Below are 25,050 nucleotides of genomic sequence, written 5' to 3' on the forward strand. Positions count from 1 at the left end.
TTGCAGTTGGTTGGTGAGTTGGTGAATGCAGTTGGTTGGTGAGTTGGTGAATGCAGTATTGCAGTTGGTTGGTGAGTTGGTTGGTGAGTTGGTGAATGCAGTATTGCAGTTGGTTGGTGAGTTGGTTGGTGAGTTGGTGAATGCAGTATTGCAGTTGGTTGGTGAGTTGGTGAATGCAGTTGGTTGGTGTTGGTGAAATTGAATGGTTAAAATGCAGATTTAATATTAGATTTTTATGAATGATACTCCTTACCTTACGTCGATGCTGCCGACGCAGTTTCTTGTCAAGGGCTATACACTAGGTGGTTTGCCGTTGCCTTCCCAGCGTTGATTATCCATTGTCTATCCTTTTGAAAATGCTGGCAGATTGCGGCTGCTGTTCCAACTCGTTAGTAAAAACTCGTTTATCTCACCTTTATCTTTAAGTTAAAAAACAAAATATGCTGGAAACGTAAATATTATGTTAACCGTTCGACATGTATGTAGGCGAAATCAAATTGACCAATAAAGAATGCAACGTACGGTCGTTATGTTGTTTCTGATTGGCTAATATAATAACGAACACGTGCTCGGCATCGCCGCCTTCACTGGCTCGAATACCAGAATCCATTGACGGTTGTGTTTTGTCGAGTTAGCTCGATGTTCGTGAGGTATAACTACCTTTAAATGTGAATGTCAAGATATTGCTTCCGTGAGTTTATCAGATACGAATTGAAAATTTCGTGCGGTGTATGATGAGCATATTATTGCATTGGTTTATTTTAGATATTTTTTTCTTCCAATGGAGGTAGATTACGTCCACCTGTTCAAATTCACGGTACAGGATGCTTTCCTGATGTGAAGTGTATATTTTACTATTCATGTATTTTTTTTTACATAGTTTCTAAAAATATGTTTTTCTTTCCAAAAACAATTTATCTTGATTTGTTTACCGATTACATGTCTTCATCATGTTGTTGTTAAAATTATTCATTACGTTTGGCCGTTTTGGGTGTTCAAAATGATGAACTTCTAATTTCCATGACCCCCGCCCCCAACCCTGAAGGAAAATATGAGGAAAGATAACGTCACGTGATGACGCGGGGATAATTCGGGCCGATCGTGAATGCAGTCGGAGGTGAAAGGTGATGCAGGTGCAGGTGCAGGTGTAGCCTCCTGAATAACGGTGCGTGTTGGGAGAGAATGTGGGGAATGAGCGTCGAATCCCCATGGAATGTATGGGTTGGGTGTTTTCCAGGCGGATTCAGCTGTCATCACTTTCAAGTTTGGGAGAACGATGGGGAGTCGGGGGGCTATGGGGAAAAAGATGGGGAGTCGGGGGGCTATGGGGAAAAAGATGGGGAATATTACTATAATTCACCAAATGTCTGTCCGTCCGTCTGTTCCCAGGTACCGCAAAAACGGCTGAACCGATCGCATCGAAATTTTGGGTGGGTAATCCTGGGACCCCCTGGAGTAAAATGGGCTAGATTGTTTTTCCAATTTTTTCCCGAAATTTTCCAGTTTTTCCAAACACGATGGAATAATATTTACCGATATGCACAGTGATGTGGCTTTTAATTTTATTGAAATTCTACAAATACTGTTTAGATTTTGATGATTTGCGTGTGATATGATTTAACGGATGTTTATATAAATCGTTTAAAATAATTTTTAAAAAGCCTTCAATTTCTGATATTTTGCCTTTTCATTTGGGCCTCCCAATTGAAGCCCCGCCCTTGGGGGCGGGTACCGTTGCTTGTAATAATGTACGGAGGAAACAGCAATGGGGATAAGGGCTCAAATTGTACAGAATTGAGGGGTAGGTGAAGGGGAGGGGGTGATATTGTGGGAAGGGGGGGGGGGGTGATGATATTGTGGAGTGGGAAGGGGAGGGGTGATATTGTGGGAAGGGGGGGGGGGGTGATGATATTGTGGAGTGGGAAGGGGAGAGGTGATATTGTGGGAAGGGGGGGGGGGTGATGATATTGTGGAGTGGGAAGGGGAGGGGTGATATTGTGGAGTGGGAAGGGGAGGGGGTGATATTGTGCGAAGGGGGGGGTGATGATATTGTGGAGTGGGAAGGGGAGGGGTGATATTGTGGGAAGGGGGGGGGGGTGATGATATTGTGGAGTGGGAAGGGGAGAGGTGATATTGTGGGAAGGGGAGGGGTGATATTGTGGAGTGGGAAGGGGAGGGGGTGATGATATTGTGGAGTGGGAAGGGGAGAGGTGATATTGTGGGAAGGGGGGGGGGGTGATGATATTGTGGAGTGGGAAGGGGAGGGGGTGATATTGTGGAGTGGGAAGGGGAGAGGTGATATTGTGGAGTGGGAAGGGGGGGGTGGGTGATGATATTGTGGAGTGGGAAGGGGAGAGGTGATATTGTGGAGTGGGAAGGGGAGGGGGTGATATTGTGGGAAGGGGAGGGGTGATATTGTGGAGTGGGAAGGGGAGGGGGTGATATTGTGGGAAGGGGGGGGGGTGATGATATTGTGGAGTGGGAAGGGGAGAGGTGATATTGTGGGAAGGGGGGGGGGGTGATGATATTGTGTGAAGGGGAGGGGGTGATATTGTGTGAAGGGGAGGGGGTGATATTGTGGGAAGGGGAGGGGTGATATTGTGGAGTGGGAAGGGGAGGGGGTGATATTGTGGGAAGTGGGGGGTGATGATATTGTGGAGTGGGAAGGGGAGAGGTGATATTGTGGGAAGGGGGGGGGGTGATGATATGATATTGTGGAGTGGAGTGGGAAGGGGAGGGGGTGATATTGTGGAGTGGGAAGGGGGGGTGGGTGATGATATTGTGGAGTGGGAAGGGTAGAGGTGATATTGTGGAGTGGGAAGGGGGGGTGGGTGATGATATTGTGGAGTGGGAAGGGGGGGTGATGATATTGTGGAGTGGGAAGGGGGTGATATTGTGGGAAGGGGAGGGGGTGATATTGTGGAGTGGGAAGGGGAGGGCTGATATTGTGGAGTGGGAAGGGGAGGGGTGATATTGTGGAGTGGGAAGGGGAGGGGGTAATATTGTGGAGTGGGAAGGGGTCGGGGGTGATATTGTGGAGTGGGAAGGGGTCGGGGGTGATATTGTGGAGTGGGAAGGGGTCGGGGGTGATATTGTGGAGTGGGAAGGGGTCGGGGGTGATATTGTGGAGTGGGAAGGGGTCGGGGGTGATATTGTGGAGTGGGAAGGGGTCGGGGGTGATATTGTGGAGTGGGAAGGGGTCGGGGGTGATATTGTGGAGTGGGAAGGGGTCGGGGGTGATATTGTGGAGTAGGAAGGGGTCGGGAGTGATATTGTGGAGTGGGAAATTTCTGGAGTCTGTCACAAATATCTGGGGTCTTGTGGATACTTAAAAGTACAGTAACATCCATAAAGTGGCAAATAAAGTTTGCGAATTCTGACATCAACTGCATCAAATTTAAATTTCAAACCCGTCTGACAGATGAGCATCTGAAGGACTCAATCACAATTGTCCTCAGGATACACACCAGGTTACGCAACACTGGTGGATAGCATGCGGTGTCACGTTTCAGACTGATGTAAAGATAAAGATTTATTTTCCTTCACTTTAAATATGAATTTTTCGTAATTTAACTGTAATCAAAAGTAGCTCGCATTGAAAAAAGGTTGGCGGCCCCTGGCCTAGAGCAAGGCCCATTTACACTTGATTTACATCATATCTCTGAGTAGAAGGCCAGGGTTAAATGGCAGTCTGAAAAAAGAAAAGGTGTTTTTTTGTCATCGCTTAATTTTGCCAATGTGGGAAAAAAAAAGACCGTCATTAGACCGTGGGCCGGGGGAAGCTTACCCTTGGTGGTTGTTTTGTGGTCACAGATATCTATGGTAGTTTGGTATTGTTGCTGCAGTGCTTGCCTCGTCATTTCATTCCACGTTGAAGGCTCATCAGAGAGTACGCGGAAAAAAAATGTCGCTCCCATCTGCTACATACAAAACTAAAGTTGGATTATCTTCTTTAAAAACTCACTTCGGCTACATAAATGAGAGCCTACCTGGTCTGTTCAGCTGATTGTCGAGGTAGGGATCACTTTTCAGTTCTCCAGAACAAGGCAAAAGCAAAATAAAGCGAAAAAACGAGATCGGTCAAACCCGGGAATTCATCTTCTTGTTCATAATAATAATCTTCTTCAGACGGCATATTTCTGAGCTGCCTCTATCAATGGCAATGATTCTGCTACCATTCAACAGAGTTTTACTTCTTGCACCATCCTTTGGTATTATAATTCTCGTAGCTTGAAAGGATTCCTCAAACTATAGAAAACTACATTCCTATGTAAAATAATAGGGCTGGGGTAGGCGTGGCTATGACTGTCAATCAGGTTGATGGGGGCGGAGCCACTAGACACATTTGCCTCGGTGTTGGCGTTATGCGTGATTGTCGCGGCTACCGCTGGGTATACACAATCGCCTTGCACCTACCGAGGACGCGGAGCGATCACCATGCCGGGCTCGCCCAGGACGCCCGGGCATGCCCGCTCTCGACTTGCCAGGCCTCGTCCGGGACGCCCGGGCATGCCCGCTCTCGACTTGCCAGGCCTCGCCCGGGACGCCCGGGCATGCCCGCTCTCGACTTGCCAGGCCTCACCCGGGCGCGCCCGGGCATGCCCGCTCTCGACTTGCCAGGCCTCGTCCAGGACGCCCGGGCACGCCCCCTCTTGCCTTTCCCAGGCAAACGCTCCGGGATCATGTGTATATATATTGCTGCCCGATAACCGGGCTTTTCAGAGTACCCGAGTTGATTTGACACAATAAAGAAACTCGGACGAATTCCAGCTTTTTGTCGCGTCCATTCTTTCGATTTACGTTGGAGCATAGATAGCTCCTACATTGATGACCCGACATGGACACGGCAGTTGCCCTCAAACTGCCTACCTTCTGGGAGGCTCACGCGGCGGTTTGGTTCGCCCAGGCGGACTCCCTGTTCGCCCTGCGAGGCATCACGGCCGACGACACCCGCTTCCACCATGTGGTAGCAGCACTCGGCTCAGCCACCGCGGCCCGCGCCCTGAGCCTCCTCGAGCGCCCGCCAGCCGCTGACAAATACGACGCGATTAAAAAGCTCCTCCTCGACCCTTTCGCCCTCTCATCAGCGGAACGCGCACGGCGCCTGCTCGACCTGCCCGAGCTCGGCGACACGCGCCCGTCCGAGCGAATGGACTACATGCTTTCGCTGCTCGGCGAGCACCCTCCGGCATTCCTGTTCCGGGAGCTGTTCCTCCGTCAGCTGCCTAGCCCGGTACACCTCGCCCTGGCAAGCACGACGATCACGGATCCCCGCGCCCTCGCCAGGGAAGCCGACAAGATCTCCGCGGCAGGCCAACGCATTGGAGCAGCGACCTGGAGCCCACCGCCGTCCGAAGCAATGCCCATGGCGCCCGAGCACCCGGCACGGTCGACGACCAAACTGCCGACGCAATTGGCGGCCGCTACGCCGCGCCGACCACCTCCAGCACGACGACCGGAGCCTCCACCTGACCAGGCATGGTGTTATTATCATGCCAGGTTCGGACAGAAGGCCTGGACATGCCGACCCCCGCGCACCTTCGGCAAGCCGGGAAACGGCCGGGCCGGCGTTCATTACCAGCCATGAGCGCCGGCCACACGGGCAACTTACTTTTCATCACGGACAAAGCGTCTGGACGGCGCTTCCTGTGCGACACCGGCGCCCAACTGAGCGTCATACCCGCCTCCGATCAGGACAGGCAGTCCGCGGTTTGCTGCCCCTCCTTGGTTGCGGCCAACGGATCGGCCATCCGCACCTTCAGCCCGCGTAACGTCACCCTCTGCTTCGGCGGCCAACGCTTTAATTGGACTTTTGTAACCGCAAGCGTGCCCATGGCTCTGCTGGGCGCCGACTTCCTCTGCGCACACGGACTGCTGGTGGACGTCCAACGGCGTCGCCTCATCAACGCCGAGACCTTCAGCTCCCTGGCATGCACATTGAGCAGCTCCGCTCCGACCGAGCTGGCATGCGCCCTCCCGGCGGCGAACGAGTTTGCTCGCCTGCTCACGGAGTTCCCGGCCCTCACGCGGCCGACGTTTTCGGCCGTCGCAGTACGACATGGGATCGAGCACCACATACCAACCACGGGCCCGCCGGTCTATGCCAGAGCCCGCCGTCTCGACCCAGCCAAGCTCGCCGTGGCCAAAGCTGAGTTCGACGCTTTGGAACACCTCGGCATCGTGCGTCGCTCCGATAGCGCGTGGGCTTCGCCACTACACATCGTCCCAAAACCAGGGGGCGGCTGGCGCCCATGTGGCGACTACCACCGCCTTAACGACGCTACCACCCCCGACAGGTATCCGATCCCGCACATCCAAGACTTCTCCGCCCGTTTGGCAGGACGGGTCATTTTTTCAAAGATCGATTTAATACGGGGATATCACCAGGTACCTGTCAGGGCGGCCGACGTCCCAAAAACGGCCGTCATCACGCCGTTCGGCTTATTCGAATTCCTGCGAATGCCGTTTGGCCTCAAGAACGCGGCTCAGGCGTTCCAGCGCTTGATGGACGGCGTGCTGCGCGACCTGCCATTCCTCTTCGTTTACCTGGACGACATCCTCGTCGCCAGCACGTCCCGGGCCGAGCACCTCCTCCACCTCCGAACACTGTTCGGGCGCCTCAGCGAGCACGGCCTCATCGTCAACCCAGCCAAATGCCACTTCGGCACGACAGCCGTTGATTTTTTGGGCCACCACATCACCAAGAACGGGGCCGTGCCGCTGCCAACCAAGGTCGAGGCCATCACCACGTTTCCGCGTCCCCGCTCCATAAAGGCCCTGCAGGAATTCCTGGGAATGGTGAACTTCTATCACCGCTTCGTGCCCCGCGCTGCTCAACTCATGCGGCCCCTCTATGAAGCCCTCCGGGGCAAGCCGGCCAAGCACGACGTCGTCTGGTCCGCAGCAATGGACGCGGCCTTTAAAAGCTCAAAGCGGGCCCTCGCCGACGCAACACTGCTCGCTCACCCGGTGCTCAACGCTCCCATCGCCCTCACCACGGATGCCTCCGACTATGCGGTGGGCGCCGTACATGAGCAATGGGTGAACGGGGTTTGGCAGCCACTCGCTTTTTTCAGCCGGCAACTCCGGCCGAACGAGCTCAAATATAGCACGTTTGACCGTGAGCTCCTCGGTCTACACCTGGCCGTTCGCCATTTCCGCCACCTCCTGGAGGGCCGACCCTTCACGGCGTTCGTCGACCACAAGCCGTTGGTTTACGCAATGGCCAAGGTCACGGAGCCGTGGTCGGCCCGCCAACAGCGCCACCTCTCCGCCGTGTCGGAGTTTACCACGGACATCCGGCACGTCGCCGGCAAAGACAACGCCGTGGCCGACTTTCTCGGGCCAGCGCGAACGCGGTCCACCTCGGCGTGGACTTTGCGCTTATGGCGGCGGACCAAACCACCGACACCACGGCCCTCCGGGCGGCGGACACGGGCCTCCGCCTGGCCGACATCCCCTTCGCGGACACTGTCCTGCTCTGCGACGTCTCCCAAGGCCAGCCTCGCCCCATCGTGCCCGTTACCTGGCAATGCCGCATCTTCGCCTCCCTCCACGGCCTTTCCCACCCGGGCCGGAAAGCTTCCCAGAAGCTGGTGTCGGCGCGATTCGTCTGGCACGGCCTTCGACGGGACGTCCGCGATTGGACCAGCACCTGCACAGCCTGCCAACAGGCCAAGGTCCACCGACACACCCAGGCCCCGCTGGCACCTTTCACCGTGCCCGAACGACGTTTCGACCACGTCAACGTGGACCTGGTGGGCCCCCTCCCCCCATCACGGGGTTTCACACACCTGCTCACCATGGTGGACAGGACCACCAGGTGGCCGGAGGCCGTTCCCCTCGTCTCCACCACCACCGCCGACGTGGCACAGGCTTTCATCGCCACCTGGGTCGCCCGCTTCGGCGCACCGGCGGACATCTCGTCGGACCGCGGACCGCAGTTCACCTCCGAGCTGTGGGGCACGGTCGCCCGCAACCTGGGGGTCAAGCTCTACCGTACTACGGCCTACCACCCCCAAGCCAACGGGTTGTGCGAGCGATTCCACCGCTCCATGAAGGCCGCGCTCATGGCCGGCCTTCAGGACGGCGGTTGGGCCGACCGGCTGCCGTGGGTCCTTTTGGGCCTCCGCACGGCCCCCAAGGAGGACCTCCGGGCATCCACCGCCGAGCTTGTCTACGGCCAGGCGCTACGCGTCCCGGGCGAATTCGTGCCCGACGCTACCAGTCCCTGGTCCGCAGCTCACCAGCGCTCGGACCTCCAGGAGACCGCCCGACGGTTTGCCCCCGTGCCAACGTCCCACCACGGTGACCCCCAGTCCTACGTCCCCCCAACGCTTCGCACAGCGGAGTACGTTTTTGTGCGTCATGACGCACATCGGGGGCCACTCCGGCCGCCGTACGACGGGCCCTTCCGGGTCATGCGACGGGACGACAAGTCGTTCGTCGTCGGACCGGATTGCGGTGGACCGCCTCAAGCCGGCGCACGTGGACATCGACCAACCGCCACGGTTGGCCCTTCCGCCGCGGCGAGGCCGCCCCCCGTCCACGGTGCCCCCCACTCGACCGCCCACCACCACACCGGACCCCCCCCCCCCCCCCCCCCCCCACGACCCACCAGGGGTCGCTTCGGCCGGGTCATCAGGACCCCCCTTAAATTGACCCTGCCGGTGCAAGTCGATTCTGGGGGGACGTGTGTAGCGGCTGCCGCTGGGTATACACAATCGCCTTGCACCTACCGAGGACACGGAGCGATCACCATGCCGGGCTCGCCCAGGACGCCCGGGCATGCCCGCTCTCGACTTGCCAGGCCTCGTCCGGGACGCCCGGGCATGCCCGCTCTCGACTTGCCAGGCCTCGTCCAGGACGCCCGGGCATGCCCCCTCTCGCCTTTCCCGGGCAAACGCTCCGGGATAATGTGTATATATATTGCTGCCCGATAAACGGGCTTTTCAGAGTACCCGAGTTGATTTGACACAATAAAGAAACTCGGACGAATTCCAGCTTTTTGTCGCATCCATTCTTTCGATTTACGTTGGAGCATAGCTCCTACATGATAATGTTATGTGGGATCAAATATCAGCAGAAATATCATGTCTCGGGAAATGCCTTGTTTTTCATTGTTGCATTTCTGAAAATAAAATAATAGCATGGTACCAGTGCTATACACCGCACACGGGACACATGATCACGAACCCTCTAGTCACTGGTCAAGGTAAAAGCAAACCACGTGATCAATAAACCTTCTCGAGTCACGGTTTCTCGGCACCTGATTCGTTACGTCGGTGCATCACTGATGGTGTCGTTTCAACAGCCTGAACAAGGAATCCTCGGGAATTGAAGTGTGTGCGCGTGTCATACTTTTTCACTTCTATTAATTCATTATGCACTATTCAAATGTGCCTTTTAACCCTTTAGACTGATGAGACACCTTAGACCTTGGCAGACCCTTTAACACTTGACCCAAAGGACCCAAAGTCCCCGGGGATCCAAATCGCCCAAAAGTCCCCGATGATCCACATCACCCAAAAGTCCTTTGACCCAAAAGTCCACGAGGACCCAAAAAACCCAGATGACCCAAAAGACCCAGATGACCCTGATGACCCAAAAGTCCCCGAAGATCCAAAAGTCCCCAATTAAAATTTGGTACAATGGACCATTTTAATAAATATTTGAACTGACATTTAGTGTTCCTTTCATCTTTGTTTTGGCATACTGCATCGCCTGGAGTGGTCAATGGACAATTAATTGATATAGGCTCCACCTCTTCCCTCTGTCCCCACCCTGGTTAAAGGGAAACCACACCAGTTATTTTGGCATTTCTAAGTGCAGGTCCTTGTGTGGCATGAGGCTGGATGAAGACATTACTCTTTGAGAAACGAGCAATAAGACAGAGCTGCAAGATACGGTCAGGGTTACGTAAGACAATATAGGAACACATGTGCAGTATTTGACATTGCTGACCAAGATATCTTGGCATTTTTGCTCCAGGATTGGGTATCCTCTGAGTACCATATACCATTGTGTTATTCTACATTGTAAAAAATTACAGAAACAAGTAAAGCTACATTCAAAGTACACCGCCCACATGCGAAATAATTAAATATCCTACAGCGCGCGGCATTGCCGGGGCGCCTCCGGCGCCCGGCAATACCGCAGTGCAGCTCATTGAGGCTGCATTGGGAGGGAGAGGTGTACACTAGTTGATTGATTAATTGTATAATTAAAATCAATAAAAGATTATCACAAAATATTTTCATAATCAATTGGCTAATAGCATAACTAAACCACCACTAGTGCTTCATCCGAAGATGTATCTTTTAGAAATGTAATTAAATAAGTCATTAATAAAAAATTAAATAATTGATTGATTAATCAATAAATAATTAATCGATTAAATGATTAATCAATAAATCAAAAATATCCTTGATAGCCACATCACTTGGTCACTGTCATGTCCAAATATTAGCTTCCCAGCTCAAAAGGTGCCTGAGATATTGGCCAAATAAGAAAGAAAATAAATAAATAATTAATAATGAAAATAAATAAATAATAATCATTAAAAAATTAAATTATTAATCAATTCGGTCACAGAACACATAAACCACCACCATTTCATCAGAATCTGTAACTGAAATTTTTTATTTTTTTTTAGTAATTAATCGAATAATTAATCGATACATTGATTAATTGATTAATCAATAAATCAAAAATATCCTTGATAGCCACATCACTTGGTGACTCATGTCCAAATATTAGCTTCTGAGCTCAAAAGGTGCCTGAGATATTGGCCAAATGAGAAAGAAGACAAATAAATGATTAATAATGAAAATAAATAAATAATAATCATTAAAAAATTAAATTATTAATCAATTCGGTCAGAGAACACATAAACCACCACCATTTCATCAGAATCTGACTTTAAAAAAAAAAAACTTTTTTTGTCATTAATCAAATAATTAAATAATTAATCAATTAATTGATTAATTGATTAATTAATAAATCAAAAATAGCCTTTGCAGCCAAATCACCTGGTCATTGGCATGTCCAAATATCAGCTTCCTAACTCAAAAGGTGCCTGAGTTAATTGTCAGAAGAGAAATGAAATTTAATTAATTAAATAAGTACTTAATTAATCGCTAATAATTAAATAACTCATCAATTAATTGATTAATCAAAAAACAAAAAATACCGTTTTTAACAAAGGACTTGCTCACTATTGTGCCGAAATTTCAGCTTCCTAGCTCAAAGGATGGCTGAAATATTGCCCGGACAAACAAACAAACAAACAAACAAACAAGAAAGAAAGAAAGCAAGAAAACAAACAACCAGAGTGAAAACTGAGTACTCCCTTTCAGCATGCGTCACTGCCGAGCCCCCTTCGGTGCCCAGCAATGACGATTTGCAATGCCTGGAGATGGCATAGGAAAGGAGCGGTGTACAACAAGTGAATGAAAAAATTATGCCAAATTAAAAAGGCAATGTAGGGAAGACAAACTACAGTCTAAAAAAGGTCCTAAACAAGATAGGGATGATGTTGGTTTAGAGAGTAGCTAACAGTATTGCCATCACATAACAATCCCGACATCACTTCCCCCAGACTATTGTCTCGGGCTAGGCCTAGCTAAAAGTATTAGAAGCTCCTATATTTCATTTCTGCATAAGTATAAGAAGCTCCAATATAATTTCAGGGACTTCTTGCAGCTTCAGTTGTCTTTCCTACTTTTCTTTTTTTTATCAACTTAGAGTAACCAATCACAAATGGAGATGATTATAGAATGCTGTTATTGGAGATGTTCATGCAGTTTGTAAGAAGTTGATGATCATGTACTGATATTATAACATTGTACTCCGGCTGCTAATTTGTAGAGTCTTAGTATGTTGCTACACTACAGGAGTAATCAAGTACTGTTGTAACCAGTGGAGTGTTTGTAGAAGTTTGAAGCAATAACTGATGAAGTGTAAATGAGGCAGTGATGTGGGGATTGTTATGTGATGGCAATACTGTTAGCTACTCTCTAAACCAACATCATCCCTTTCTTGTTTAGGACCTTTTTTAGACTGTAGTTTGTCATCCCTACATTGCCTTTTTAATTTAGCATACATTTTTTTATTCACTTGTATACTTTGTTTTGCACATTAGCTTCAAGTTATTGCTCTGCATGTAATATGTGTACAAGCTCCTCGACGAGATTTATTTGCCATTAAAATATAAACCGTCAATAATTTTGTTCATCTTTTGCCAGTTTTCCTAAATTTCCATGTTTCTTTTTTTGGGGGTCTTGTAAGGTGAAATGTAGCGTAATGTTGCTTTTTATGTCATTGGCACAGGCACTTTTTAAGAGCGGTGAAATTGTTTCCTACAGGCGGCGACATGCTTTACCCGGTGGATCTCTTATCCAGTTTGTCCTTCAACGATTTGGAGGAAGAAGCTATAGAGTACCAACAATCGCTGCTCTTCGATAACCCTTCCAAACCTACAACCCTAAACCTGAACAAGGGACACACGGTAACAATAGAAAATATCAATTTTCTTACACAGCCTGAGCAACATCTATCTATAATTCCAGTAATCTCTGTCTGTCTGTCTGTACGTTTGTTTGTTTGTCTGTGACCGCTGTTTCTCGACAACCACGGGTCCGATATACTTTTAACTTGCCAGGTATATTGCTGGGGACCCGAGGATGTGCCTTTTCAAGGTTTCATATTAATCGGACAATTACTTACCGAGCTATGTCCAAAAAACGATTCAACCAATCAGAGAGCAGCGAACGATCGCGTGTGCCGAACGTGGCGGGCACACTCTGCCTCGGATGGCACATTTGAGAGCGTATTCATTTATTTCACGTTTGCAAACTATGTTGGCGTTAAACTATGTTTTACAACTAATAAAAACGAATTTGCGATTCATTCGCTTTCCTGCGCGTTTGTGCACGCGATGGCGATTTCTTTACCAAACTCCGGAAGCCGTTCGCTTTGGACCAAACCATTGCATGTAAATAGAGGGGGGGGATTGTCACCACTCGCAAGCCGTTCGCTTTGGACCAAACCATTTCATGTAAATAGAGGGGGGGGATATAATTTTAGATATATATATAGTACGGGCATGCCCTAGTCTATCTATAATTCCACTAATCTCTGTGTGTATGTGTGTGTGTATGTATGCGACAACGATTTCTCAACAACTACCGGTCCGATATACTTGAAACTTGCCAGGTATATTGCTGGGGACCCGAGGATGTGCCTTTTCAAGGTTTGAAATTAATCGGACAAGTACTTACCGAGCTATGGCGATTTAGCCGTTCGCCGTTCGCTTTGGCGTTGCGAATGGACCAAACCATTCCATGTAAATAGAGGGGGGGGTTCTGTGGTCGTTGCGAATGGACGAAACCATTTCATGTAAATAGAGGGGGGGGATTGTCACTGTACTCGCAAGCCGTTCGCCGTTCGCTTTGGCGTTGCGAATGGACCAAACCATTTCATGTAAATAGAGGGGGGGGATATAATTTTAGATAGATATATAGTACGGGCATATATATAGTACGGGCATGCCCTAGTCTGCTAAATGTCACCACTTACCTGAACAGCTTGAACAACAAACTGGTACTTTAATGGACTAAGTGGCACCTGCTACCAGTTAATAGACTATTGTATTGCGAGCACTGCTTGTACAGTACCCACGAACAATCAAACTGTACACCACCAAACGATCTCCACACAAATGCAACCACGACCTGAACAACACATGCTATAACAATCCATAATACTGTTACCTGTAATGCCTGAACAACAGTTGTGACAATCACTAAGCTATGCAACACCCACAAACCATCAACAAACTATTCACAACAAACTATAGCAATTGATAAATTGTTATATTTACTGCCTGAAGAACAACCATGAACAGTCGACAAACTGAATCGTGCACTTCCTGAACTACACCAGATAGCAAGCGGTGCAAGATGCCAGATTGTGTCGAATTTTCAAGATATGTCCAGGGAGACGGACCTGATCTCATCTTTGAGCTTCAGGACATCCAACCCTTGCTGAGTGAGAAGAGCATCAGGATGTCCATAATTGAGTGGCCAGGATGGAATCCACACTGATGATCAGAGATGAGGCTGTTTGAAAATAAGGAAGATGACATCGACAGCAATGATGGATTCCATTATTGGGAAGTAAGCATTTGAGGATTTGTTTTTACACCCTTGTGGTGAATAGAATGTGATGGGCTACATTTCGATTAATTATCAGATTTCTGCTTTTTTGTCTACATTTGGTCAATTTATAGTTTATAAAACCACCTTTCTGTTGATGCCATGACGAGAGCCCGCTATGTCTGTTTCGTGATTCTTTTAACCAAATGTTAAATTCCCCTTTTTGCAAGTTCGATATTTTTCTGTCTGTCCTGATGCAGAAGGATTCAAACACATTCCTCTTCATTAACCCTCCGTTAGAGCGCCGGGGCTTCGGATATGGTTTCTAACATGCAAGAGGGGTTTGAGATACACCGCAACACTAACGGTTAAAAAACAAAAAACGATTTTCCACTTTTATATCAAACAAATAGCATTACCATATACTTTATTCACTTGCTGAACCACAAGTGACAACACCTGAGTAGTCCGTTTTGTCGCAAAATTGATCAGCCGTATATTATCGTGTAAACGTAATATGGTAAATGATGAGTTTGTCACATTCATAAGATATTGGAATTCTTTCTAGATGATCAATGAGTTTTTATTTATTTATAATTTTTCAATGTCTCTTGCTCAGATTCCCATCAGTTCAGGCACCACATCATTTGTCCCTCTGTTTGGAAACTGCACAGAAAGAAAAGTCTTGGCACTGTTTACTCCAGACGAATACACAGGTGAACGTGTGGATGCATTAAACAAAGGTGTTTGCCCTGCGTGAATTTAGATTTGATTACACAAATAGAGTTGAATATGGTATTAGCAATAACAATACAAGTTCCCTTGCAAAGAACTTCAAAACAGGAGGAGGCCATCAGGCCCATTAAAGTATGTGCTATAATTGCCAACCTGTGGTTGTTTGTTTGTTTGTTTCTCTTTTTCTTTTTTTTCTTCTTTTTTTCAAACGCTGAGCAGCCAACAAGGAAGCAGCATTTTTATTACTTGGTATGACTCTGTCAAGATTCCAACCACCGACCAACCAGACTTAGAGCGGACACTCTCACCATTATATCACCGAGTCTGGTATTGAAATATGTCTTTTATTAGTCCCCTACCTGGAGGGGACTCGGTTTTCTCTCTCTCGCTCGCTCGCTCTGTCTCTGTCTGTCTTTCCAAGATGTTCTATGGTAGTCTGTCTATCCATCCCACTTGTGTTTTTTCTGTACCTTTTCCCCATAACCTTTAACATATTCAACTGACACTTGGTTGGTACAATGCAAAGTTGCAGGCTTTACTATGCCAAGTTGCAGAACAAGCTTGAATTACGGGCCGTTTCGCCAATTTTTCACGGAGTTATTTCCTTTTTGCTTGGAACAAGAACATTTATTAGGACTGGTAGGGGACATGTATTACAAAGCGATTCTTACTCTTGGTTATTATACGGTACTTGAATTATGTTGTGCAGGTTGTGCTAAAAAAAATCCACAATACTCATTTTTATTCCGAATTACAAAATGTATCAATAAATATGTGCTACATTTTTTTGTGACAGGTGTATTAAATATCAGAACCGTAACTTGTAAGACTTTAGTTTGGCACTCAGTCGATCACATGCTCCAAATGTCCACCTCTGTGCTGAATACAGATTTTAACATGACGGTCGAAGTTGTTGATTACTTGCTGACATTCGGCAAGTGGGAAGGTCCTAATTTTGTCCATGATTGCTCATTTCATATGCCTCTTGGGTGATCCTTGTACACATTCTTTGAGATATCGCCAAAGAAAAAAACAAATTGGTGTGCCCACATCAGAGAATGTGGAGACCACCCGACGCTGTAGCATTGGCCAATCGCTCTCACCGAAGTGGCTTCTCACACACTCGCTGGACTCATTTGCGATGTGGGGGGTTTCCCCATCCTGCTGAAACCATTGTTCTCCTCGGATAAAGTTTTATGTCATCATGGAGAATCCTCCTGAGACTTGACACTGTCAGTCCGCATCCTTGACTGCGGCAGAAAAGTGACTTTTTTGGACTGATTACAAACGACTGTTGGACCCTCTCAATAATTTCAGGAGTTCTCAGCGGCAAAGGGCATTCAGAATGAGTCGGTCTGTCCATTGATTTTTTTTTTTTAGTTTAAGTTGTGCACAGTTCCTTGCTCTCAATTTCTTCATCCGTTTGACTATTCTCTCTTTGCAGAGAACATCTCTGCAGTTAGATTTTTCTTGAACTGTCTGAGTTTGGATGAAGGATTGCGTTTCGATGTAGGATTCTAGAGAAAAAGCCATTTCTTCATTTGTCCAGGAAATCGTTTCCTACAGGGCCTCAGCTATCATGATCTGAAATAAGAGGGAACAAAACGTGAAAAATAAATAATGAATAAAACAGAGGGTTTAGTTTTTTTTGGTTGTTTATTTTGGCACACCCAGCACATCCTCCCATCGACCTTTCACTTGTAAGAATAGCAAGGCACTATCCCATGGGCCTTTCATTGGTTTGATGGATGATACGCTGTACAGTCATCGCACCTATAATAAAGTCGTCCCTGCAATTATCAGTTTTAGGATCAACACATATCGTGGCCATCACTTACATTATGTACACCTGATTGAGGGTAGTGAATGGGAGAAAAGGAAGGGTAGGTGCTCTGGGCAGGAATTGGGAGAAAATGAAATGTCAGTCTTTCAGCTGACTTGATGAATTTGTTTGCTATTTGTTGGTGATACATTTTCTTTTGAAGCTCCATTACCTCCACCACCAAAGGTGGATGGAGGTTATGTTTTCACCCCTGTGTCTCTGTCTGTCTGTCTGTCTGTTTGTTTGTTTGTGAACAAGATGTCTCAAAAAGTTGTGGACAGATTCGGACGACATTTGTCAGAGAGGTAGTGTATGGGACAAGGATGAAATGATTAGATTTTGGTGAAGATCCGGATTCGGATGTGGCTACTAGAATTTTAAAGTGATTATTCACCATTGGGAGATGGGGCCAAAAACGATACATAGCAGGATATCTCAAAAAGTTAAAGATGGATTTGGACAAAACTTGGCAGAGAGGTAGAGTATGTGACTAGGAAGAATCTATTCAATTTTGGTGAAGTTCTGGATCCGACTAGTAGAATTTAAGTGATTCTTCACCATTGGGAGATAAGGCCAAAAACGATACAAAGCAGGATATCTCAAAAAGTTGTGGACGGATGATTTTGATTAAATGTGATTCTGTATTGTGATTTTTCTGGTCTACTCTAGGATACAAAACGTAAACTGTTCACCTGGCAGAGGTATGCTCTCTACTGAGTGCCATTCTAGTTGTACTTGTGCGGATTCCTTGTAAATTGTGATTTGGTGTTTTCGATGGTCAGAGCATTTTTTTTTTAGTGGTGGCTCTTTTGGTAGTTGCTGTCGGTAGATTAAGGGAATCATCATTGTTGTCTTTAACTTGCAACCGGGTTTGAACATTTGTGTTTTGCAGCTTCAGCGATTTATCTCGGGAAGAAATGGTGGACAGTAGAGGATATCTTAAGGACTTCAGATGATTCCCGGAAGGGCTTGGTTCCGGTAAGGGTAACCACACTTCATCAGAGTTATACTTTGCCTCTGTTTTTCATGTCTCGGTGCTTTCCACATGATGCCGTGACACCGGCTTGAAATCCCATGTACTCTTTTAATTTTCCCATTATCTTGCATACTCTGACTTCAAAAGGTCCTGCATATGACGTGATGCATTTTCATTCTTCAATAATCGTGAAATAGGCACTTGTTTTGTTAAATTTCTTTTCAGCTTATTCTGAAAAGTCAAATATTGCTGTTACTTAAAAATACAAAAGCTGTCTGGCAGAAAGACTCCACGGCATCACCAGGCATGAGATTAAAGCAACACCTGGTACTCATATATTACTAAAAGGTGTGTCTGTGTGTGTTCTGGGGACTAACCATCCTCAGAGGATTTGTCTTCCTCGACAAGGTAGTGCTGTAGTTAACTGAGATTTGGTGGAGATGTTGGGTATGTGACGAGGCCGAAATTATTAGATTTTGGTGAAGATCTGGATCCGGATCTGAGACTTTTTAAAGTGATTCTTCACAATTAAGAGATAGGTCAAAAACCGATATATAGCAGTATATCTCAAAAAGTTGTGAACATATTCAGACGAAATATGGTGGACCGGGTGGGTGTATAACAAGGAAGAATCAATCGGTTTTCGTGAAGATTCAAATCTGAAACAACTTGCCTTTGCCTCTTGGAAGGCTAATCCAACTGAAGGCAATCTCAGTTCCTTCCACCAAGCTCAGAACAACTACCCTCAGGAGTGCCAGGAAGCACTATCTCTCCACACTCAAGAATGAACTCTCAGACCTGTCTCCTTCCTCCAAATCCTGGTGGCGTCTGGTCAAATCCGTTTCTGGTGTTTGTTCCCCCTCCATGCCCTCCCTTACCTCAAATGGCTACACAGTTGACACCGCACGTGACAAAGCCGAATGCCTCAACTCTGTGTTTGCCTCAAAATCTTGTGTCCCAAACCCATCTCTCTCTGTTCCCACCTCACCCAGTCGAACCCAACTGCTCCTGGACTCTGTGTCCTTCTCTCCTGACAAGGTGGAGGAGTTTTTGTCAAACCTCGACTCTGATTCTGCAACTGGACCAGGCGGCATCAGCCCACGGGTCCTAAAATCCTGCTCTGCCGCTCTATCTCACCCTCTCTCTGTTCTTTTCACCCTCTCTTTTGCTCAAGGTCATCTGCCAGCATCCTGGAAATCAGCAAACATTACCACTTTACACAAAGAGGTGCAAAAACAGATCCTTGCAACTACAGACCAATCAGCCTGCTCCCAATTATCAGCAAAGTCATGGAATCCATCATTGCTTCGGATATCAAATCTTTCCTCTTCTCCAACGGCTTGATCTCTGATCATCAATTTGGATTCAGACCAGGTCATTCTACTCTGGTCATGCTGCTTCTGTTGTCTCAACAATGGATGGAGGTCCTCAATGCCAAACAGGAAATTAGAGCTGTCTCCCTTGACATATCACGTGCCTTCGATACGGTCTGGCACCCAGCTCTGCTCACCAAACCCTCCTCCTATGGTATCCATGGAAATCTCCTTGAATGGCTTGCAGACTTCCTCTCTGGTCGTAGTCAACGTGTGGCCCTGAATGGATTTCTCTCATCTCCCCTTCCTGTTCAGGCTGGAGTTCCCCAAGGCAGTGTTCTGGGCCCTGTGCTTTTTCTGGTCTTTATCAATGATCTCTCCGACTCTCTGGAAAATCCTCTCTATCTCTTTGCTGATGACTCCACTCTCTGCCGCTCCATTCCTCTTCCCTCAGATCGGCAGTCTGCAGCCTCCTCGCTCTCTGAAGACCTGGACAAAATCACAGCCTGGTCAAACAAGTGGAACATGTCTTTCAATCCTGACAAATCTGACACTCTTACTATGTCTCTCCGAAAAGATAGACTGGACAACCCTCCCATCTACTTTCTCAACAATCCTCTCCAAGAAGTTCTGTTGCTCAAGCTTTTGGGTCTCACTATCTGCCATGATCTTTCTTGGGAAAACCACATTTCCAAGCTGGCCTCCAAAGCCAGTCGCCGACTGGGCATCCTCCGTCGTGCGAAGTCCTTCCTTGGCACACCTGAGCTCCTCACCACATACAAGGCTTTCATCCACAGCTCAATGGAATACTGCTCTCCCCTCTGGGCTGGTGCTCCTGCCTCACACCTAGCTCGGCTTCACGCTGTTGAAACCAAAGCTTTCAGAATCATTGGAATCTCCCGCGATGAAGCTATCTCCGAGGGCCTTTCACCCACTCACCGTGAAAGTGAAGTGAACTTCACTTCACTTTCACCGTGAACTTCTCACTTTCACTCACTCACTCACCTCTCTGACCTTGCTCCCCCAGCTCTCTCTGTGCTTTGTCCCCCAAATATTCCTACAGGTCGCACAAGATCTGCCAGCAACCCTCTGATGGTTAAACTGCCGAAATCTCGGCTCTCTGCTCACCTTCACTCTTTCATTCCTCTTTTCTCCCGCCTCTGGAACAAACTCCCACACTCCCTTCAATCCCACTCCTCCCTCCAGGTCTTTAAAACAGCTGTTCACCACCATCTCTTATCTTCCCCCATCCAAAACCTTGATCTTTTCTGCCCCCGCTAATTCACCCCAGATCCACCTTGTTTGAAATTCCAACTTCTTTCCTGGAAGTCCTGGCAGTGTCCATATGTTTTATACCTCTCCCACCCTCCCTCCCCCCCTTCCCATGCCCCCCCCCCAAAGCCCTCTCCCTCCCATAGATCTCTCGATGTCCCTGCTCTTAAATGTTGTGTTTGTGTCCTTCCCTCTCTCTCCCCATCTTGTCTACCGCTCCCCATCATGTTATATGTTTTATGTGTCGGTTTGTCTTTCTGTGTGATTAATGTTCGCTCTTCCACGAGCCTCGATCTTGTACACAAAAAAGATATATATATATATATATCTGGATCAGAGAAATTTTTTTTTTTAGTGATTCTTCACCATTGAGTGATATCACAAAAAGTTGTTGACACACTATGACAAAACAAGATGGATGAGTTGGTTAGGTGACAAGAACAAGCCAATTTGATTTTGGGTCAGATCCGAATCCAGGTCTGGCCTATCAGTGGGATACAAAATGTAAACTGTTCAGCCTGGACTGAATGAATTGAAAACTGGTGGTTGTACTCTGCATGTGCCCAAGGTTTTGGGCAGCAACATAAGTTAATAGACCTGGGGATTTGCGGTGGGTGGTGCATCCCAATTCTCTCTCTGAATGTGTATCACATAGTACCGCTCCCGGTAGAATAGGGTTTTACAAGTCATCCCGTCGGTCACCCTGCATGAATTAACCCATACATAAGGACAGGTTCCTTGCTATTTACTCATTATTTTTGAATACCTCCTCTTGCTGATGGTTGCTTTGCACAGTGCAAGTCGATTGTTGTGATTTTTAGGTTGCCCTTCCAATTTACAAATTGAAGCATAGCACAGAGTGCAGTCTATCGATGTAAGGCAGGCTTGCTGTTTGCCTCTGTGAATCTCCTCCTGTGTATGACCAGGTGAAGAGCATGGGAGAGCATATAGTTCTGTACGTGTTGAACCGCATCATGTACAGAACTCGAGAGATGGAGCCCGGAGGACGCCCATTCCTTTTGCATGGCTCAGAAGATAGTGCCTCGGTGATGTGGCTAGATGGCGAGGCCGTGGGTTTCTACACCGTCAAAGCTACAGGCAAGCAATTGTGAGACAAATGCTTGTTTTATCTGTTAAAGACTCGGTATCATTATAGTTGAAGCGTCTGCCCTGAGTCTGGGAGGTCAGCGGTTCTAACCCTGGTCGAGTTGTACCAAATATTTTTAAATGGTCTATGCTGCTTCCGAGCTCGATATTCAGCATTTAAAAATGATAGAGCACAGACAAACAATGATCATGGTGTGTACCCCGATTTAGAATAGGTACACCATATTCCTGCGCATCGTAAGAGGCGACCAAGGGTTGGCGTCAGGAAGGGCATCTGGCCATAAAAACATTGCCACAAACAGGGAACCATGATTGTCATGGGGCCCGCGAGGCTAATAGTCTAGTAGGAAGACTAGGTCCCCCTGCACCCCCCGGAGATATACTTCTAATCAGTGTTTCTAGATTGGAAACAATGTGTAGAAAATGACTAGCTATGGCCCCAAGCTGAAAAAATGTCCCACATACCATTTTTATGCAAATTACTGCTGCCATTATCAAAAAAAGACTAGGTCCCCCTGCACCCCCCCGGAGATATACTTCTAACCAGTGTTTCTAGATTGGAAAAAATGTGTAGAAAATGACTAGCTATGGCCCCAAGCTGAAACAATGTCCCACATACCATTTTTATGCAAATTACTGCTGCCATTATCAAAAAAACGATTTTTGACATATCTCAGCCAATATTGCAGATAATTGAAAAATGAAGGTGTCTAGACCCATGTTTTGAAGGGCATAGATCATGATAGAACTATTCATAACATGATTACATGTGTCTATGGTATACTAGTATGCTAATTAGTGCTTTATTTACAAAATAATCACAGTTTTACGAAATAATAGACTCATATTAAGGTCCGTCTACACAGACGTTAACACAAAGTTTTATTTTTCTAAATACCCTGTGAAATTCACCGAATGCCCTGTGAAACCTGGGATTCTTCTCCAGCTTTTTCAAGGGCCCGACTTTTCCCTTCCCTTTGAAGGCACTGGTGCAGTCTTCTCCGCTGAACACATAGTACCCCAGGAGAGTGGCACAGTAGTCCTCTCCCAGGGATTCTGCCAGCTCAGAGACGTTGACAAGTTGGCGATGCTTCCCTGACCCTGTATCCAGGTACACCGTCAGCTTGATGTTGTGGGCATGGTGGAGCAGGATCAGGAGGATGTCTGTGTCCGGTGTTCTGACTACAGCGTTCTTGTATCCGATGGTAGCAGCATGATGGAGGTACAGAACCACCCTGGTATCAGTCTCTTCCTGGTTGCTGTAGATCGTGGGGAGTTCACGTACCTCGACCTGAAACACAAAAAGGCACCGCATTTCAATCACCAGTCACTGCCAGTTTCAGTATATCTCCGGGGGGTGCAGGGGGACCTAGTCTTTTTTTGATAATGGCAGCAGTAATTTGCATAAAAATGGTATGTGGGACATTTTTTCAGCTTGGGGCCATAGCTAGTCATTTTCTACACATTTTTTCCAATCTATAAACACTGATTAGAAGTATATCTCCGGGGGGTGCAGGGGGACCTAGTCTTTTTTTGATAATGGCAGCAGTAATTTGCATAAAAATGGTATGTGGGACATTTTGTCAGCTTGGGGCCATAGCTAGTCATTTTCTACACATTGTTTCCAATCTAGAAACACTGATTAGAAGTATATCTCCGGGGGGTGCAGGGGGACCTAGTCTTTTTTTGATAATGGCAGCAGTAATTTGCATAAAAATGGTATGTGGGACATTATTTCAGCTTGGGGCCATAGCTAGTCATTTTCTACACATTTTTTCCAATCTAGAAACACTGATTAGAAGTATATCTCCGGGGGGTGCAGGGGGACCTAGTCTTCCTACTAGACTATAACCCCCGCTCAGCGGGGAAAATGGCCTTAAAACGATCATTCATTCATTCATTCATTCACAGACAAACTAGCATATGTTGGCAATTAATGGGACTAATGGCCTTCACCTGCATTGCTGTTCCTTGTAAGGGAACTCGTATCAAAGACAGAATGTACCCCATCAGAGTGTGGCTCAGAAGATAGTAGTGGCTCAGTTCTTTACTCTTTCAAATTCAAATTCAATATTCAAATTCAAATAGCTTTCAAATTCTCCACTTGGTGTGGTTCGTTTAAATTTTTTTACTGCGTAGCCTATAGGGTAAAGCCGTCTAGAACAGTGTATGTAAGTACAGTCACGTGAAAAAGTAAGTACACCCCATGTAAAGTTTTGGCTTTTTCAACATATTTCAACATACAGCTATTTGATCTTCATTTCAACAATATTGATAGATAAAAGTGATATAACATAACAAATATCATGAAACATTTACATTTTGCAGTCCATTGTATAATTTAAATAAATATAAATGCAAATTTCGCATGTGGAAAAAGTAAGTACACCCCATGAAATGTTTTTTTAATCTTTTTAACATATGTGGACATATCAATATTTGATCTTCATTTAAACAATATCTATAGATAAAGGTGATCTAATTGAACAAAGAACAATGAAAAATTGACTGCAATAATTTATTCAACAAAAAATTAACAGAGATGCCATTTCCTTCTCTGGAAAAACGAAGTACACCCTTGGCTCTAATAGGTGGTATTGCCCCCTTTGGCAGAAACGACCTCAAGCAGGCGTTTCTTATAACTGTCTACCAGTCTCTGACATCGACTGGGAAAAAATTTTGCCCACTCCTCCATGCAGAATTCTTTCAGCTGTGCGATGTTTGAGGGGTTTCTTGCATGCACAGCTCGTTTCAAATCCCCCCACAACATCTCGATGGGATTTAGATCCGGGCTTTGACTTGGCCATTCCAGAACCCTCCATTTCTTTCTTTTCAGCCATTCCTTGGTGGATTTACTGGTATGTTTAGGGTCATTGTCATGTTGCAAGGTCCACCTTCGGTTGAGCTTCAACTTTCTGACAGATGGCCTCACATTATCCTCAAGCACCCTCTGGTACAATGAAGAATTCATAGTGAATTCTATGATGGTGAGCTGCCCAGGCCCTGATGCAGCAAAGCTGCCCCAAACCATAATATTTCCACCACCATGCTTTACAATTGGTATCAGGTTCTTGTGGTCAAATGCTGTCTTTGGTTTTCGCCAAACATGTCTTCTGGTACTGTGGCCAAATAGCTCTACCTTTGACTCATCTGTCCAGAGCCCATTGTTCCAGAAGTGCTGGTCTTTGCCGATGTGTTCATTGGCAAACTTTAGTCTTGCCCTGATGTTCTTTCTGGACAGCAAAGGTTTCCTCCTGGCACACCTCCCATGTAGATCAAATTTGTGCAGCCTCTTTCTAATGGTAGACTCGTGCACTTTGACATAAACAGTGGCAAGAGCTACTTGTAGGTCCCGTGATGACATTCTAGGGTTCTTAGAGACTTCTTTCAGCATCTTGCGGTCTGCTCTCGGGCTGAACTTGCTGGGGCGGCCTGGCCTGAACAAGTTGGCAGTTGTTTGGAATCTTCTCCACTTGTAGATGATCTTCCAGACAGTCGAATGATTGATTTCAAATTGTTTAGAGATCTTTTTAAATCCCTTCCCGGACTCGTAGGTATCTATAACCTTCTTTCTGAAGGCCTCAGAGAGCTCTTTTGATCTAGGCATGGTGACGCCACACACTTCAACAACAAAGAGCAAACCAAACTAAATGTCTGAGGTTTAAATAA

General features: G+C 46.8%; 1 protein-coding gene across 10 annotated transcripts in view; it reads left to right on the plus strand.

Annotated features, from left to right (window-relative positions):
- Positions 1–586: 586 nt before the first annotated feature.
- FAM169A (family with sequence similarity 169 member A) overlaps positions 587–25,050 on the plus strand; it is a 72,109-nt gene continuing 47,645 nt past the window's right edge. For 2 of the 10 annotated variants that reach the window (XM_068107636.2, XM_068107639.2), the window contains exons 1-5: positions 587–691; positions 12,366–12,508; positions 14,776–14,872; positions 17,606–17,691; positions 21,201–21,372. In XM_068107636.2, coding sequence (XP_067963737.2) covers positions 673–691; positions 12,366–12,508; positions 14,776–14,872; positions 17,606–17,691; positions 21,201–21,372 — 517 coding nt within the window. In that variant the 5' untranslated portion in view covers positions 587–672. Of the gene's footprint in view, positions 692–1,017; positions 1,166–1,389; positions 1,431–12,365; positions 12,509–14,775; positions 14,873–17,605; positions 17,692–21,200; positions 21,373–25,050 lie in introns of those variants that run through there. The other 8 variants (XM_078772731.1, XM_078772729.1, XM_078772730.1 and 5 more) reach the window with 8 other exon arrangements.

The sequence above is a fragment of the Myxine glutinosa genome, chromosome 2, assembly GCF_964187855.1.
Source record: "Myxine glutinosa chromosome 2, kmMyxGlut1.1, whole genome shotgun sequence".
NCBI lineage: Eukaryota > Metazoa > Chordata > Myxini > Myxiniformes > Myxinidae > Myxine > Myxine glutinosa.